The following is a 19,438-nucleotide window of genomic DNA, read 5'->3' as shown; positions in this document are numbered from 1 at the left end:
ATGAGAAGTGATAAGGGGCAAGTTGAAGGTATTATAGGGACAAAGGGAGGGAAGGAAATGAGTTTGGTTTATGAAGTGGGAATTGGGTTAAGGAATTGGATTTATACAAACTGACCCCAATCCAGATTGGCCAGGATCAACTAGATTGAGTGATCCTTAAGGTTCAAATCTTGCCTGTGAGGTAAAAGATGTATAATGGCAGACCAATATTCCTGCATCTGATTCCAACTAGCATATCTGGATGATATTTAGTGCAGTTAAGTTGATTGGAACATACTTAATGTATCCCTATTAATCTATTCATAGAAAAGGGCATGTTTTGATGTGAGGTTACTTTTTCACACTTGTAGGCTTATGCTCCACAATAACAACAGCATTTCAAAACATTGATTCAGTACAAGTAAGAATTTCAGACCCTTTATGTCACATGATTATCTAGTAATCAAACTATAAAGCCATCATCACACACCTGCGACATTTCATCCTCCAACAGAGGAGGACTGCACCATAATTTTGTGAATGACTCAATTGTAGATGATGTAGAACGATCACGTAATCCAGCAAAAAAGTCTCGAACATAAGCAGGAAGAACACGAAGCATCAAACCATATAATGCACCAGCAAGTGATGCCATTTGTTCTGTTCCAATGGGCCAAAGTGATTCCACTGCAAACAGAAGAGATCCGGTTGTGATGGCACGTCCTGCTGCAGTAGCTGCCTCTGATACTCCAGCTGGAAGCTGAACATCTTTCTTCCAATTCTGGCCCATGCCAAACTTCCAAGGAATGTGCTGAAAAATACAATGTAATATGATTGAATCAGCAGAATCAAGTATACATTGAACTATTCTCTCCTTTGCTGGTGATGAAGATGGTAAAGAATGCAGGTGTGACACCACCAAAGCCCAGGCAATGAAGACATTTACCTGCAGACCGAACAAAAAAAAAAGAAAAGAAATCATTGTAAATATCAAACCCACAAAATGCAACTGAAAAGTCCATATGCAGTACAACACTGAAAGAGCTAATGAGAAATAAAGGGAACAAAAACTACTAAAGGTTTGATTTACTGATTGCAGCAAATTTACCCGATGTTGTGCCACCAATTCCATTTCAAGAATTTCATATGATGATTTCTCTATCATGCAAGAGATCTCCTCTCTGAAATGGACAGTTTCTTCTGCAGATGAATCAAAACGAGATTGGTTGATGTCCAGATTGTCCGTACTATCACAGCCCAAGCAGCTTGCAGTATCCTCTTTGGTGATAGCCAAATGTGAGAGGGGTTCTGTTGTAAGAATGAGGAAAGCAGCAAGCTGTAATGAAGAAGTCGGTTTGGAGGAGAAAAGGATGGCATACAAGGAGCTAATGGGCCCATTACTTAGACCCCAAAGTTCAATGGATTTTACTGCCACATTTCTAACATGATTAGAGGAACTGATAACATTTGATGCAACCAGCTCCCAGAAATGAAGATGTGCAAGTCGAGTTGAAGCTATAATAGAAGCACCCTCAGGACAACAAGAGCTTGCGATTGCCTCTGCAATGCCTGTAGCAAAGAATAAGCGCAGAACATCTTCAAGAATCCTATTTTTAATAATGTCCCATTTTTCATTTTGCAAAGAGGTAATTAGCTCAGCATTTTCTTCTTGTTGGAGTTCAATAAGCCCACAGAATAGGGAGAATGCAAAAAGGGCATTCCTAGCAATGGTCATAATATATGGGTCTGAAATCCAAATGGCTTTCTCCAGTTTCTTTGCTGTAACTTCAGAGTTATCAGAGGCAGTGGTGTTTGTGACAAGGTTATCTATGTTCTCAGCTATTTCTTCCATCAATAGGACTGCAGATTCAATCCACCCCCGTACTTGAGATAATACAAAGTCCCAATCATCTACATCAAAATTCTTCCAGCAATATGCAACTGAGACTACTATTAACTTTGATAGTATCACCTGCACTGCTGATAACTGATTAGCTGTATTTGAGGCATCACCATCACATCTTTGCTTGCGAAATAATTCTAATAGCATTTTTTCCTCCGAATGGCTAAGATCTCTCCGCAATGCCATTTTTATTGTTCCTACGCCTCCAATTTCACTTAAAGGATAGCAGGATATTATCAGCTGCACCCACTCTTCCACATCTGCAATAGGAGACAATAAGTTACCTTTACCAAGACAATGAAGCAAATACGAAACCAAAGATGTCTATGTGGTAGATCCTTCAGACATTGAAATGACAGCATACCAGTATATAAATCGGAGACACAGGTGGGAACCACCAATTGAGATTCAAACCTATGGAACTTCATGTGAAATTTGTACCTTTTGGACCATCTTAACGATGCATCCTCACCAAGGACCATTTTCCATATTACATCCCCTGGGCTGCCAAACCAATGTCTAGAAGAATGGACAGAGGATATTAGTACAGTCACCTGATCTGGCTCCCTTTTAGGGGATTTCCAGGTGTAAGTCATCAAATGGTGGATAATATACCACACATGTGATCATGAACTGTATTCCATCCTTAAGGTCCACTCAAATGAAAATTTTGCTAACAATTGCATTAAATTATTAATTTGAAAGAAAATAGTCTACTGAAAAAGCAGTCATTACCTTGCCCTTCTTTCCAGGTGATTAAAGGTGGCAACAAAAGTGCTCTTTGAAGCCAGTCCTTCATGGTACCTTGTATTTGATTTTTCTTTAATGAATAAAGTTGAGCATCTTCACAAGATCCATCAGATTCTATACTTCTACTGCGTAAATGTTTAATAATAGTGTTCATAACGAAAGGAAGAATCCTCAAACAAATTCTGTTTACTGTCATACCAATGAAAAGTTTATCTACAAGGGATTCATATAGCGACACGGCCTTCTCTTTTCCCCATACATTAGCTTTGATAAATAGAGTTGAAAGCAAAGATACGAGAGCTCTCAAGAATGGTTCCTGAATGCTCTCTATTTCATCATCCGACGCGGGCCATATATTGGAAAAGCTAAGTTCATCACTGTATCCATTAAGTAACGCCCCACCAAGTAAAATGTTGACGATCGAATCTAAGAGGCTCTCGCCAGGAACAGATTTTTCACTTTTTGCATAGTCACTTAATAAAGGTAAGAAAGAACCCAAAGCATTGCCTCCTTGCCACTTCCAAGTGCATAACATTTCAGCTGCAAGCCATGCCCGAGAATAAGAATGTGACTGAACCAGTTCTCCCGCTGCTTCTGCTGCTGAAGATGAAGCAGTTTGCAGGACAGAACCAGCTATGACCTTACTAACTCCAAGAGCTGAAATAAGCTTGTCAACAAAGGCAACGAACTGGTGGTGCCTAGATGTCTGTCCACAGTAATATTTGTCATTAATTAGTCATACATCTGATTATAAGAAAGATAGCATTAGAACTTCCAACATGTACAATTTTTCTTGTCAGCGATAATTCTAAAAAATTCAGAAGTCGGAACAAATCTGGGAATGAATCAATGTGCAAATTTACCCCAACGCGAGTCTGAGTGTTATTACTAGATCTAACCCATAAGCTGATATATAGGGTATGTGGATCCTGCTATCTCTTGGGAGAGAAGTTACAATTTGGTGCTATTAGTATGGAAAACCAGGGCCCAGCAGGAGTTATAGGTGCGTTTAGGGATTGTGAAGGATACTACATTCTGGCTTCCCATGGGCCAAATGTGTAGCTGATTCTATAAGAGAATTGAAGTTGGTAACTGGTTTAGATATTAGCTTCATATCCACTTTGAGCACTTAATAATTGAAGGGGATTCAGCTAAAATCATTGAGGATTGTTGGTGTGCCCTTTTATTTTTTTTTTGGGAGGGGGGGTGTTTGGTTGTGCTTTTCCCATGGGTAACTGGTCTCTATTGCATCCTGTTCTATCCTTGAATAAAATCATGAGATAAACCGAAATACATTCTCATCTGGATACAGGTAAGCATTATAAGAACAGAGCGAGAATTTCTTACAGGATCCTTGTAACTAAATCTCTTGGAATAAAAGCATGAGAGTCCAGAGTCCCCAGACAAGTCCATAGCACTAACAATTTGTTAACACTTAAAACAATGAGATTTTTCCACTGCCAAATCTCATTCCTTTGGAGTTAAAGGAATTACTACAGAAATGATTTATAGAGATATCAAGAACGAATTTATCTCTCCAGGCACAGTATCCATGACAAAATATGATCACTCTATGTATGTGTTGAGAATAGGAATAATGACTTGTGAATGTATGATCACAGCCTCTCTTTATTTATAATGATATGAGGAACATTCTAGAATAGGTACAAGGACTGAAATACCTCTATGACAAAAATATCCTTGAACCCATATTACAACACTCCCCCTCAAGTTGGTGCATAAATATCAAACATGCCCAACTTGCTAACTATAGAACAAAAACTCTTACTACTAATTCCCTTAGTGAGAATATCAGCCAACTGCTCACTAGACTGAATAAAAGGGACACAAATTACTCCTTGTTCAAACTTCTCCTTGATAAAGTAACGATCAATTTCCACGTGCTTGGCCTACCCTCTCCCCTTCCCCCTATCCTAACCCAAATTTGGCCTACCCTCCCCCCCATTAACCTACCCTCTCCTGCCAATAGGGACATGGCAATTTGGCTTCCCTCCCCCTTTGGTCGCTATACCACTAGGTCAGCTTGGAACCATGTCCGTAACCCTTCCGCCCGCGTCCCCTGGCACAACCTAGTCTGGTTCAAAGGCTCCTTCCCTCGCTATAGCCTTATAGCCTGGAGGTCGCTCCACCTTTGCCTTCCTACCCAAGCCTTTCTCTTGCACCGTCACATCCCCGTCCATCCCTCTTGCACGTTTTGCTGGAATGGTTTTGAGGACACTGCCCATCTCTTCTTCGCTTGCCCCTTCTCTTCTACCATCTGGAAAAAAGCCCTTTCTTCCATCTGGTACCGAAGCAGGAGACACCTTCCATTTGACTGGGAATGCATATGGTTGACCAACGCTTTTAAAGGCAGCACCATCTGTGACAATATTGGCAAACTTGTTTTCGGCTCGGCTGTCCATCATATTTGGATGGATAGGAATCTAAGGAGATGGACTTCCAAATCCAGATCTTTCGACTTGATTTGGAAAGATATCTCCTCCGAAGTTTCCTCAAAGATCACCATTATCCCTCACCGTTCCTTCATGGATACCCCAAGGAACAGGCACATTGTTGTTACCTGGGGTCTGGATAGTAGTTTGTTGCAGTCCCCTTCTAGTTTAAGGAGGACTTGACCTCTTCCCCCCCCCCCCCCTTTTTCCCCTTTCCTCCTGCCCCCTCCTGGGGTTTGGTAATATATACTTATTCACCAAAAAAAAAAATTCCACGTGCTTGGTGTGATCATGTTGAACTAGATTATGAGCAATACTTATTCTGCTGAGCAATACTTATTCTACTGATTTGCTGTCACAATGACGCATAGGTAGCTCAACATTGATACATAAATCTTGAAGAAGTCCTTAGAGCCAAAGGAGTTCGCATATCCCATAGGTCATAGCTCAAAATTCTGCTTTTGCACTGGATCGAGCAACTACAGCTTGCTTCTTGCTTTGCCAAGTAACCAAGTTACCTCCAAGAAAGGTGCAATAGCTTGAGGTGGGTAGATCTTCTGTCATCTGGACATCCTGCCCAATCAGCATCAGTGAATGCCTCAACTCTTAAATGGTTCTGAGGAGAGAAGAGTATGCCTTTTCTAGGGAAGACTTCAAATATCTCAAGATCCTATATGCTGCCTCCAGATGAGTGGAATGAGGGTCATGCATTTATTGGCTAACCACACTCATGGCAAAGGCTATATCTAGCCATGTGTGAGATAAATAAATCAGTCGTCCAACTCCAACCAACCTTTGGTAGCTGCTCTTGTCCACCGGTTCTCCATCCTTACTCTTAAAATGAGTGTTAGGTTCTAATGGCGTATCAACAGGCTTACATCTACTCTTGGTTGGTTTCTGTTGTAATATGGGTACAAGGGTAGAATTGTCATAAGGGTATTTTGGTCTTGTACTCTATTCTGGAATGAGGGTTGGATTCTTTGAACAAAATTTATGGGCATTGAGTTTGAGATCAAAGACCTGGGGATGCTTAGGTACTTCTAGGGTATGGAGGTTGCCTACTCTAACAAAAGGATCTCATTATCTCAAAGAAAGTACACATTGGATCTATTGTCTGAGACAAGTATGTTGGGATGCAAGCCAGCAGACACCCCTGTTGAACCTAATTGTCACCTTCGGTTAAAGGAAGGAGAACCTGTAAAGAGGGAGCAGTACCAGCGACTGGTAGGACGTTTGATTTACTCGTCCCACACTTGTTCGGACATTGCCTTTGCAATAAGTCTGGTAAGCCAGTACATGCATGGCCCCTATTCTACACACTTGGATGCTGTCTACAGAATTTTGAGATATTTGAAAGCTGCTCCAGGAAAAGGAATTTCTATTTCCCCCTATGATCACATGAAAATTGAAACATATACAGATGCAGATTGGGCTAGATCACCTGATGACAGGCGTTCTACTTCTGGCTACTGCACTTATGTTGGGGGGAATCTTGTTACCTGGAGGAGAAAGAAGCAAATTGTTGTTGCTCGTTCTAGTGCAGAGGCCGAGTTTCGGGCTATGGCCCAGGGTATATGTGAGGCCCTTTGGCTCCAAGGTTTATTGCAAGATCTTGGAATTGAGGTTGAGATGCCTATGCGGTTGTACTCTGACAGGCTGACAGCAAATCCGCAATCAGCATCGCTCATAATCTTGTTCATCATGATCGAACAAAGCATGTGGAGATAGATCGTCAATTTATCAAGGAGAAACTTGATAGTGGTCAGATGTGCATTACTTTCGTTCCTTCAGATGATCAGCTTACTAATGTTCTTACCAAAGGATTGAGTTCTAAGTTATTTGTTTCTGTTGTTAGCAAGTTGGGCATGATAGATATATATGTACTAACTTGAGGGGGAGTGTTGTAATATGGGTACAAGGGTAGAACTGTCATAAGGGTATTTTGGTCTTGTACTCTATTCTGGAATGTTCCTCTATTCTATTATAAATAAAGTTGGCCTGTGTCACATTGACACAAGTCATTCTCCCATATTCTTCATATTTCATCAGTTTTGACTAGTTTCGGTGGAAACTGGTCAAAACCAGTTGAACCAACCCAAACCGACACATATAAATGACAAGTTTCGATCGAAACATAAGAGATCTCGGTGGTTTTGACACCGGGAGTGGGAGTTTGGCTAAAAATTATGGATTTCTTCGCATATTTCCTTTGTTTGGTGCATCTACAACCTACATCAACTCTCTTAATCCAGTGTGTGAACCTCTCTTCTCAATAGGGATGGGTCAGGTGCTGGGTCATCCTATGTCGACAATCTCTTCGGATATCCATGCTAGCCATGTGTGTCGGCTCCAACTTCTTACAGTCACGGTGAGCCCTTCCCTAGGTTGGGATATCTTATACAAGTTGATGATGGGACTTATAGATGGGTAGTTATGGACTATCAGAATAATTGGGCCCAAAGCATGTCATGGGATACATATGTGGTACATTTAGAGGAACGGCTCCGAAATATTTAGTGGTACGCAGCTCGTGGATTGGATCCACCAAGAAACTCCACATGGAATTGAGAGTGTTGACTGTTGAGCACCTTAATGTTTTATTTGGATAACATGTATTATTCAGCGTTCTTGTACTTTAACTTTATGTGAACTAAGTATTTATAATACCAGATTTAGTGTATCGTTCAACGTACACTAGTAAACTTGGGTTAATATTCAATAACCACAAGTACCATTTTGAGTGTTTTTTGGTGTGAAAATAGTTCATGCATTGTGTTTAGAATGTCAAAAATTGGCTATATACAAAAAATCAAACCTAAAAAACCATTTATGGGTTGCGAAACCATAGTTTGGACTTTGGAGTTGGCCGGGAAAAAGTATCAAGTTTCGACCAGTTTCGACCATATCTCGGTTTCCAGCTGGTCGAAACCCAAGATTTAGAACCTTGACTGTGTCAGATAAAAGGTCAAAAGTATACTTTCTTTGAGAGAGAAAAACACGTTGAGTTGAAAGAGCAACCTTGATCCCAAGAAAATATCGAAGCTTCCCCAAGTCTTTAATTTCAAACTTTGTCCTCAAATAGATTTTTAGTTTACCTATCTCATCAATATCACTCCCATTGATTACTATGTCATCCACCTAGACAATCAAAACTGTAATATGCTGGCTCGTCTTCTTGATAAACAAAGTATGATCGACCTTACTCTATTTATAGCCAATAGACACCATGGCCCTATGAAACCGACCGAACCAAACTCTAGGGGACTGTTTTAGCCCATATAAAGCTCTCTTCAGGTGATACTTTTCCCTGTTGGCTACAATGTTGGTGATATCCAACGAGGGCGAGAGGAGATACTGTTCTCCGAGAACAGAGACATCAGAGTTCCTCTCACTTATCGAGAGGCAGTGGCTATTTTCGGTGCTCACCGATGGGGCATCGTATGAGAGGGTGCTTTCAGAGTTGGAGTTTATACCCTCTGCTCGAGTGCTTTCGAGAATATGCGGACACAACGTCGTACCGAAGGCGGGCCATCGCACTGAGCTTTCATCTATGCAGGTCCTTGCCAGCTACTGTCTATACACATGCTATCAGATATGTCTGCCATATGCCATTATGCGCACCATGGCGCATCTTCATGACAACCCCGGACATGAGAACTTGGTTTATCGGAGATTGCTCACCAAGAACTTTCGTCGGTATGGTGTCCGACTCGTGGATGAGGAGCCTTCGACGAAGAGAGTGGTAAACATAAGTCAAGTCTCTCTTCTCAAGATGCACATTCAGCTTCCACCATTTACCCCAGAGCTTGGTCACCCAGACTGCACCGAGTTAGCACAGCTGTGGGGGCGGAGGGGGCTGCAGGGGAGGTCCTTGTTGAGGAGAGGGAAGAGGGTGGTTACATGGAGGTGCCAGGTGATATTCCCATAGGCACTCAGCCCACTGATGCATTTGGACACCCTGGTGGTTCTTCTTCTTCTGCTGCCCCATACATCCCAGGTGATGCCAGCACTTGGGGACAGCTATTCAGTCGCCTTGACTCCTTAGAGAGGACAGTGGCATGTGGATTTACAGACATGAAGCAAGATCTCACCAAGGTCAGCGGCCGAGTGGGCGCCGTAGAGGCAGAGTTGGGCCAGTGGAGGTCTTACTTCTCAGGACAGGCACCACCACCACCACCACCACAACCGTGATGCCCTGTTGGCTTTCTTCTTAACTATTTCTAGATTTACTTCCGTATTTACTTAACGGATGTAATCCCATCAGCACATATTGCTGAAATTTGTATCTAACGTTCTAAATATAAATTAAAGTTTATGTTTTCCATTACATTGCATTTTACACTCCAAAATTCTTTTATACTTATAGTTTTTAGTTAAAGCTTTTATTTCATCCTAAGATAGACTCACCTTCAGGTCAATGAGTCTAAGATGCTGCTGTGTTATGAATTTGGCTGTAATTATGAGTAGAGCACAGTCGCTCTGATACCACTCAAATGTCACACCCCAGCCCGGTTAATAACGGCATGGTGTGACCGGATGCCAATTGGCACCCAATCAATCGTCCAGGATCACAAGTGCAGTACTCCCATTCACAGTTCATCATAACACAGTAAATCAACGTAGTAGAAGAGAATAAAAAGTAATAATAACAACAATAAATAAGGAGATCAAGTGATAACTGGATATTTATATTGACTGAAACTTGTTTCATCTTTACAGTTCTCGCAAAAGTACTACAAGACAAAAGCATAAGTAACTGTAGACTATACTACACAAAAGTAATGTATAAACACAAAAAGAGAATAGCTTGCTCCGTCAGGCCAGATCACGTGAACGCGCACGCATCGCATCCGCAGGATACATCATGTACTTCAAACTCCTGCACCGTACAACCCTCATCGGTGTGGAAGTCCGAAGCAGCAACAGGTCTATCATCTGGTTTCTTAGAACCAGCCATACTATCTGAAAAAGAGGGATCCACAGGAGTGATCTCCACTGAGCCCAGCAAGGGAAAACATACAAGCATGTGCATATAGTCCATGATGCATGACCTAAACTAAGCATGCTACTAGCAACAGTTCTAGGCCTCATGAGGTATAAGTACTACTGTAGTAGGTATGGTATCCCCAGTCCCGGAAACGCAAACCAAACATCGGTCACCCGAGAATACCACTCTACTAGAGTGAAGACCCGCCAGTTCCGGAATGAACACATCAGACCCCGGCGGACCCTCAATGCTAACCCTACTGTTTGTTCCCATTCTGGTATGTACCCTTCAGACTTGGGACAATGAATGGCATTCCGGTATATACCCTTTAGACCTGCCATGGGTTATCCAACACCTCATCCCTGTTGGCAAGGGTCGTAGCACAGGGTTTATGATAACCTAACCATATGCATTCTAACATAATGTCATATGTTACAGCAGTAAGAAGGTAGTAATTCAGTTCCATCAACATCTCATTCATAACAATCATAGAACATAATAATATTATGCAAATGCAATATGAAATGCATCCTAAAATCATGCATATATCTAATGCAAAAGAAAAGACTATAAACCTATATGAACCTTAACAATTAACATGATGTATGGACAGATGCAGCAGGCATAGGAGTAAAGACAGTAGTAAAAACTCCACAAAATAAAGTCAAAATCCCCTTACCTGGAGTTGGAGATACAGCCTAGCCAAAAGAGAGTTCCAACTCACACTTTAACCTCACCAACAAATGATACACAGCCTAAATTATCAATACACAACATGTATTAGGTCCTAAGATAACCCTAAGCAAAAGCCCCAACCATATGGAAACAAAACAGGGACAGCAAGGAGGACCGGATTCAGAACTGGCCTGAATCTGGTCGGTCGTAGGATTCACCAAGCTGAATCCAGTGGGCAAACCAATAGCTGTTTTTAGGTGTTAATTTCATAGGTTATGCCTAGCATGGAACCCCAGCACCCAAATTGAGTTAGGGAAGTCCTAGGGTACTGCCATGGGTCCATTATGACCCATTTGCATGTATGATCCATGCCATGGTTCCAACCCTAGAAAGGAATGAAAGAATTTCCTAAATTTTATATGTAAATGGCAGGTCATAATGGAAAGAGGGTAATTGGGGCTTAAGGATTTGGGATGCTGCCCTAGAGTGATGGATTAACCTAATTGGGTCAGGGTTTAGGGTTCTAATTGACTATCCTAACTAATTACAAGGTAATTGGGCTGGTTGATCCATGGGTCCAAAAGAAAATTAAAGAAGAAGAGAGGAAGAGAGGAGATTCCAGAATTTTATGAAACTCACCTTATCCTTACTGTATAGGAAGTGAAATCTTCCACCAAGGGTTCTCTCCAAGCTTCCAATCTTCTATTTGACAAGAATCCTTCAAAACCTAATCTTCCTTCTTCTTCTTCTCCTTCCATCTCCCTTTTCTTTCTTTCCTCCTTAGGCTGAATCGGTTTTAGGTTTAGATAGAAATGAATTTTTAGACTAAGGTTAGTTTATATATAGGGGTAGTACTAAGGGCTGTTTGGCTTAGGTTAGTAAAATCAATTTTTCTAAAATGTATTTCTCTAAACTAATTTAAAAGGTATTTAACTACCTAAGTCTTATAATTAAGTTATGGTTTAAACCTGACAGGCTATAATTGTGGGCCTGGGCATGTTGGCACACAGGGAGCCCCAGACCACAAGGGATGTGGGTCCCACAAGGGTAAATTTACTTTTCTGCCCCCCATTATACTATTAAAATTATAGTCTTATTTGTAAAGACAAATACTTGCCTAACGCAGCCTAGGAAATTGTGAGGTTCTACATATGCTCGATCCAACATGTTTGGCATATGAAGCTGATGTGCTGGGACCCGGCATGATCTTCGGATTCAAGGATGGCTAGCTGTGCTGGCTCCTCGGAATCCTCCATAGGCGAGTCAATGGATTGCTCCGAATCCACCACCGATGCAGCCCACAACATAGAGGCAAGCATGGACACTGAACCAGAACCTGCAATCACACAAGTTCAAAAAGTTCAATTTAGAGGTGGGTCTCACAGAAGGAGAAAGAGAGTTATATGAAACAACATTAGAGATGGGATGTTGGGTACATGTTCTACAAGGCTTACGGATAGCAATTGGTAAGACAAGACTAGGATCAGAAATAGACTCACCAGAAGGAGAACTTGGAACAGGTAGTACCGATTGTGTAGGAGCAGTGATGATGGTTCTTTTATGCCACGTTCCTTGAGAGAAAGTCTTCAAGGTGTTGGGCTCCCCAGACTCCCCCTGAATTAAAGACTGCTCCTCCTCCCCCTAAATGAAAGGCTACTCCTGTTCTTGCCCTGTTATACCATCCTCAAGTTCTATGGATGGATCTTCTACTGTAGGTACATGCACATCCACCAGTCGCTCAATGAGTGGCACTTCTACATTTACAGACTCCCCCAGAAGAGGTCCATGGGTGGAGACATAAGGGCCTCAGATTTCCGAAAAATGACATCCATGGTGACAAGTTACTTCCGGGTAGGAGGGTGGTAGCACTTATACCCCTTATGGGTACCAGAGTAGCCCAAAAAATGCAATGAAGTCCCTTGGGATCAAATTTTCCATTGACACGGTGATTTCAAGCAAACACTACACAACCAAATACTTTAGGAGGCACCATAAAGGAAGAAGAACCCAATAGGACATCAAGAGGACAGCGAGCTGCTAACACTCGGGAAGGTAGCCGATTGATAAGATAGGAGGCAGAAAGTACCGCATCACCGCTTCCAAGAGGTGACGATTCTTCCTTTCAGGCATGCCATTCTGGGCTAGAGTGTCCACACAAGATGTCTGGTGTTTGATGCCATGAGTAGCTAGATAGTTTTGAAGAGATCCGTCCATGTATTCCTTCCCATTGTCTATCCGAAATTTTTTTACCTTGGCATCAAAGTGACTTTGAATCATTTTATGGAACAGTTGAAACTAGGAGAAAACATCACTCTTCTGGAGCATAAGACAAACCCAGGTAGTACGATTAAAACAATCAATAAACGTGACAAACCACCGATAACCAGATGTGGACACACAACGAGCAGGGCCCCAAACACCAAAATGAATTAAACCAAATGGAATTGAAATCTACTATCTGAAACTGGGTAAACGGCTCTAGTTTGCTTTGCAAAAACGCAAGTAGCACAAGAAAGATTGTTTGGATTAACCAATGCTTTACTAAACTAGGAAATAAAGTCTCTAGGGTGGCCTAAACAATGGTGCCACCTATGTAGTTTGGCCAAAGCAGATGCCGAGGAGTCAGGAAGAGTAGCCTGAGAAACCAAATCTGATGGAGAACTATCAAGCATGTAGAGACCACCAACCACTTTATCACTGCAAATCGTACGACCCGTTTCCAAGTCCTGGAAAAGACAATGGGTAGAAAAGAAAATTACTTGCAATTCAAATCCCGGGTAAGACTACTAATAGAGAGTAAATTAGTAGAAAATTTGGGAACATGCAAAACAGAAGAAAGAGACAAAGGAGTACACTTAATGGTGCCCTTTCTAGAAATAGTGGAAAGGGAGCCATAGCCACATAGACTTTACCGTTACCTGACAAAGGAAAGTATTGAAAGAATTGAGTAGGAGAACCTGTCATGTGATCAATGGCGCTTGAGTCAATTATCCAAGAGGTGGGCATGACTGAGGCACAGTGGCCACCAAAAAGAGTACCTGGTAGAACGGATGAAGATGAAGCAGAAGTTTCTGGTAGGGAGGTAGAAGAAGCTGCAGAAGGTGCTGATGAAGAAGAAGTGTCAAGCCGAGCCATGAGATGACGCAGGTGTTGAAGTTCTTCTTGAGAAAGATATTGGTCTGATGCAGTGTCCTCAGATGAAGTCTGATTAGCTCTGGCTGAAGAAGAATGACTTTGCCCATGTCCCCGAGTATCAGTGGGACACCCATGTAATTTCCAACGCCTGTCTTTTGTATGTTGTTCCTCGCCACAAAAATCACACTTCACCTTAACACATTCAAGAGTGGAACGAACACCAGTACCACAAGAAAGGCCCCCTCGGGAAGAACTATGGGGACTAGAGAAGAGGGTTGATCGGTCCTGAGTAACTGGGTGAACCATTGCTTTGCGAGGACCGTCTTCAAATTGAACCACGACATAAGCTTGCTCAAGTGTAGGAAAGGGATCAAGATTCAAGACATGAGCCCAAATCTGATCAAACTCAATATTGAGGCCAGCAAGGAAATCAAAGACCCGAAGACCATCTTCCCACTTTTTCAAGGCAGTAGCATCAACATCACAAGTTGTGGTAAAGGGCCCATAAAAATCCAGTTGTTGCCACACGCTACGAAGCTTGGAATAATATTGGGAAAGAGATAATTCCTGTTGCTTGGTAGCATTTATTTTTTGGCGGAGTTCAGAACACTAGGCAGCATTACCAACCTGTGAATAAGTATCCTTGGCAGTCTTCCAAATCTTGGCAGCAGTATCAAGAAGAAGACAACTCCCCAACAAATTAAGGATCCATGGAGTTGATGAGATATGACATCACAAGAAAATTTGATGTCATCCATTTATCTTGAGGAGGGCCAGCATCAATAGGCTAAACAGAGGTTCCTGTAATAAAGCTGGAAAGACCACGGGAACCAATAGCAAGTAAACAGGACCTTGACCACATCAAATAATTGCTCCTATTCAATTTAGTGGAGCTAACAGGGAACTAAAGAAGATCCATTGATTTTCTCCTTCGTGTCCAGTAGATGTGGTAGATATCTCAGAGTAAAATCATATTGGCTGGTCAGAATCTCAAGAACTCAACAGAACATCAAAAACAAACAATGGATCCAAAGAACATAAAAAAATCCCAAATAGAGGAAAGATTTAAAGCATGGCAGGGATAAAGATCCTTGGTGGGAGATAACTCACCACCAAGGGTGAAGAAGAGGTGAAAGCGTGTGGTGGAGTCGCGACTGAGAGAAAGGGAGGGCGGTGACGCCATTAGCAAGACGAGAGAGAAAGGGAGCCAACAGCAGTACTTGGCGATACTTAGAGAGACCGAGAGAGAGAGAGGGTGACATGGAAGCTAGTGGGGCTTTTGGCGCAAGAAACGAGAAAGGGAGGAAGGGAGAGGAAGTTCTAGGGTTTCGGGATGGTGAGCATTAGGGTTAGGATCCCGATGTAGATCCTAGCTCTAATACCATGTTGAGAATAGGAATAATGGCTTGTGACTTTATGATCACAGCCTCTATTTTTAATGATACAAGGAACATTCTAGAATAGGTACAAGGAATGAAATACCCCTATGACAAAAATACCCTTGAACCTATGTTACAACATTATGTATTGCCCATAATTTACAGAAAGAATGTGGTAAAACTTGGTGGCTTAACCATCCACCAATAAGGGTTTATATTCAGAGGATTGTCTCTTGAATGTGAGGAAACCCCCATCTACAAGGGATTCAGGTTTCAGATTTATGTAAGCACTCCATAAGCAATCCTTGAAATCAAATCCTCAGTTTCCAACAGTTACAGGATATTTCTTACTTGAGCCCTTTAACACATGGTGAGTGTGCCCATATATGAGGAATATTGGCCACAACAGCACAACACTTAAGGATTTTGGAGCATTCCAGGTGCCATATCTAGAAAAAGTGTAAAGCATGTAGGTATATTCTTATAGTATGAAGTGGAACATACAAGTTGGCAGCCAACATCTTGTTCAAAATTGGGCTCCAACAATGGCCAATGAAATTTACCAACTCCCTACCTAGACCCAGGGTTTCAATATGCTGTTCTCTCTCTTGTTTTTGTGGGGTCAGATTTTCCTCCTTCCCCTGTGCTGCAGATGCTAGGTACACTCCAAGTACCAACACAGGAGAAAAAACAGGCCAGCAATTTTATCGCCTGCAGTTCTATTTGTGGACCAGTTTTCTGGTTCAGTTCACAGATCTGGTTCAGACCTGGATCACCCAATTATGGGGCTTGGTAGGGCTGTTTTGTTTTATTATTTTAGTTACTATCCAGTTGTTTAGACAGGCTGGGATGGTAGTAAATTCCAGTCCTGTTGTCATTTGATTTCCTTTTCTGTTGCAGAGTCCTAGTAGTGTAAGACTTCATCACAGCTAGCAATTGGAGGAACATTCCTAGTTTGTTTGCTTTCTTTCTTTGCTGTCCAATTCAGTTAAGACACTAAATTTTTTTTGTAGAGTCTACTTGGTCCAGCACTAGTTTATATACACATGTAAAAGCTTACAGCCTCCCATAATTTTGATGAATGGAAATTTGGCTTTCAACCTTTGGTTCTGCGAGATTCAGAACACGTTCTGCTGTTAGATTCAGTAGAAGACCTTGTGGGACTCCAGGTTGAGGTACTGGTGAGATTCCAGCCCTATAAATCAGGTGAGATTCCTGATTATATCTCTCTTCTCTTCTCTACCTTTCTCTACATCAATCAAAGTAAGTTTCTGAGCTTCTTTTCGATCCTGTGCATACTAGTTCTCCTATGCTGTTCAATTCTATTTGGTTTAATAAATATTATTTTGTTGGATAGGTATTCTGTCCTGTTCTTCTGTTTCTGAAATTCTTTTACTGGTTCTGGTTAAGTCCTTACAACAGATCGAATGCTAGTTTTCCTACTTGAAATCCAACTCCTCAAATTTCAGTATGTGACGATATTTTGAATCTGAATTCAGTTTAGCTTCAGTATACTGATCTAAAAATCTAGACTAGATTTCTATTTTCAAAACCCTAACTTTCTAGTTGGTTTCAGGAAACCTACTTCAGGTACACGTCCTAAAAATCTGGTTTCCTGAGTTTGAATTGTGTTCATATTTTCTGAATCTCAGTTTATCAGTTAATCTCTGTTTGTTGACCTATTTGAATTCTGAATTAAAGTCCCATACCTGTACTGCATAATATGCCCATCAGATTCAGATCAAACTCGACACGATTATTCACCCAGCTATGACGGGCCTTCGACTCTGAGTTATTAAAATTCCATTAAACTGCTTAATTCCTTATCCGCGGTTCTGTATTTTCCTAAGGTTTTCTAAACCCCAATATTCTTAGGTGGTTAGAAATTAGAATACCATTACCCTTGCTTTGTAAATAGTTTAGTTTCCCTTTCCTTAAAATGATTTCTTGCTACTTGTGACCTCAATTGGGGAACTCAACTCAAAATAAGCCTCACCCAAAAATGGGCTCAACTACAGAGATCCTGTTTCACAATTCAACTCCATTCAAAGCCATACTTGGTGTCAACCCTAATCCACGCATGTCCTTTCTCACCAATACCCCTAACGACATTTTAGGCTGCCCTGCTCTTTTAACTCTGGCCACTATGAATCATGACTCCTTATGAGTGCATTGATAGATCTTCATTGCACATGTCTATGCCACCTCAAACAACTTTCTCTCAAATTGTCATGTATTAGAGATACTAGTTCATTCCTTATATTATCATTTCTATTTTGTGGGTAGGAGAGGAAAAGTAGAAACGGAAACATTATCAAATTAGAATACAGTGAGTGCAAGAATCTTGGGACTGTTTGATTTCAGAAATTAGTTAAAGTTAAAAAAAAATTCCAACATGGAACATAAGCTATGGACATAGAACCTATTAAAGAATACCAGCTAAACCAAGATGAATGTTCTTGAAAACCTGAAGAGAAAATATAAAATAAGATCATTTTAAAGAACTCATGACAACCATGCCGGGGGGGGGGGGGCAATCTGAGTGACCGAAAATGTAAATTTATTACTCACATGAGTATCTACTGCGTTTTTCAATTTAGAGGTGGCTGATCTTGATACATTGCTTAGGGTTGCCAATACCCATGACTGCCAGTATGAGCCTTCGTCCAACAGCTGGTCTAGCATGTTTTGCTCCTGAGTGCAGTCCCAGCAGAGGTATTCAAGAACCTCCAACATCCATTGACAGCACAAAGGTGTGATCTTCTCCATATAGGAGGTATCTGTCTCCATAATGGTAGATCTGATAGTCTGAATCAAAATACTTCCCAACCTGTTGAGGTTGTGCATGCTTAGACTATTCCAGAAATCAGTACTTATCTTACAACGAAAAGCATGAATTGATTCACCAAAATCAATGTTCACATGAAACTTTTTCCTCGATTCACCATCACCTACATACTCAGATATCATTGAACCCTCATCTAAAGTAACCTGTGCTGCCATTCTACACTCCCAGTCAATAATAAATATGGCAGCTGAAATACATGAAACAAGCTCACATTTCTCATCAAATGTCTTTAAGCAAAAGAAACTACCCTCAAGAACTTCAAGAGCGAATTGTGCCATCTCAAGCGCGTTGTCATAAGATTCACATTTTGGCAATGTATCTTTTTCTCCAGTCAATAATATTAAAGAACTTGCATGTTTTGCCCATGGAAAAGAGGAGTTCATCAGAAATATGATAATCTTTTTCAGGACCTCCTCAAATATCCTGACTGTTGCATCTCTGGAAAGAAAAGAAGTCTTATCATCTTCCACTGAACCACCAAGAACAGACCTGCAGAACACCACGAGGAAAAAGAATAAGATAACGAAAGAGAGAAAAGTACTTAAGTTCACATCAACATATGTTCTTTTGAGATGAAAAAATAAATAAAAAAGAAATTCAATAACTCAAGAGAAGCTATATGCAGTTTGCAACTGGTAAGACAAACTAGTAACCAGTCCACACCAAATCTTGAAGCGTGAGAGAGATGGACTGCAGAACACGATCGATTGAATTTCTATCGTGAGCAGCCCTTATTTATATTAATGAAAAAACGACTCTTAGTAGGCTGTCGACTAAGAGTCAAAGACCTATTACAATTACAATTAAAGTAAAAATAAAACACACAACTAAGCCTAACAAGTCTAATTACAATAGGAAAGCTAAAACATAAATAGTTACGCTACTTAGACATGATCCCATAGTACAAGGTCCATGGACAATAGTGATGAATCTCAGAGACTCTTACTGGTATTGGAAGGTGCTTGTAACCTTCGGTTAGGGTCCAGGGAGCGAACTTGTCACAGTTTTGTTCAGTGTGTGTGTGTGTAGGAAGCACAAATTAAAAATCGGAAATAGGATCGGCCGAATCAGCCCATTAGGATCGGAATATACTGAGGCCAATCCCAATTCTGGCTGATTCAAATCTGCCAATACATGTCCAAAAACTAGGGTTAGCACAGATTATGGCTGATTCCGACAGATTCCTAACCGAATCCAGCCGATCCAGAATGGAATTGGATCAGAATTGGCTGGACCCAATTTGGTTCCTGATTCTTTTTTTTTTTTAAAACCCTGGTAGGAAGTATGAGATCACCAGACATTCCAGGTAGGAAGACGGTGGAAATGGAT

At 41.2% G+C, this 19,438-nt stretch overlaps 1 protein-coding gene across 3 annotated transcripts in view; it reads right to left on the bottom strand.

The window, feature by feature from the left end:
• LOC122671908 (E3 ubiquitin-protein ligase listerin) overlaps positions 1-19,438 on the bottom strand; it is a 107,193-nt gene that overhangs the window by 36,314 nt on the left and 51,441 nt on the right. For all 3 annotated transcript variants that reach the window (XM_043869388.1, XM_043869390.1, XM_043869391.1), the window contains 4 exons: positions 17,833-18,598; positions 2,618-3,338; positions 1,088-2,142; positions 470-925 (listed from right to left, as the gene is read on the bottom strand). In XM_043869388.1, the coding sequence (XP_043725323.1) occupies positions 470-925; positions 1,088-2,142; positions 2,618-3,338; positions 17,833-18,598 (2,998 nt within the window). The remainder of the gene's footprint in view (positions 1-469; positions 926-1,087; positions 2,143-2,617; positions 3,339-17,832; positions 18,599-19,438) is intronic.

This window comes from Telopea speciosissima, chromosome 8 (assembly GCF_018873765.1).
Source record: "Telopea speciosissima isolate NSW1024214 ecotype Mountain lineage chromosome 8, Tspe_v1, whole genome shotgun sequence".
Lineage (NCBI taxonomy): Eukaryota > Viridiplantae > Streptophyta > Magnoliopsida > Proteales > Proteaceae > Telopea > Telopea speciosissima.
Note: the sequence above shows the minus strand (reverse complement) of the source record. Positions and strands in the feature narration are given on the sequence as shown.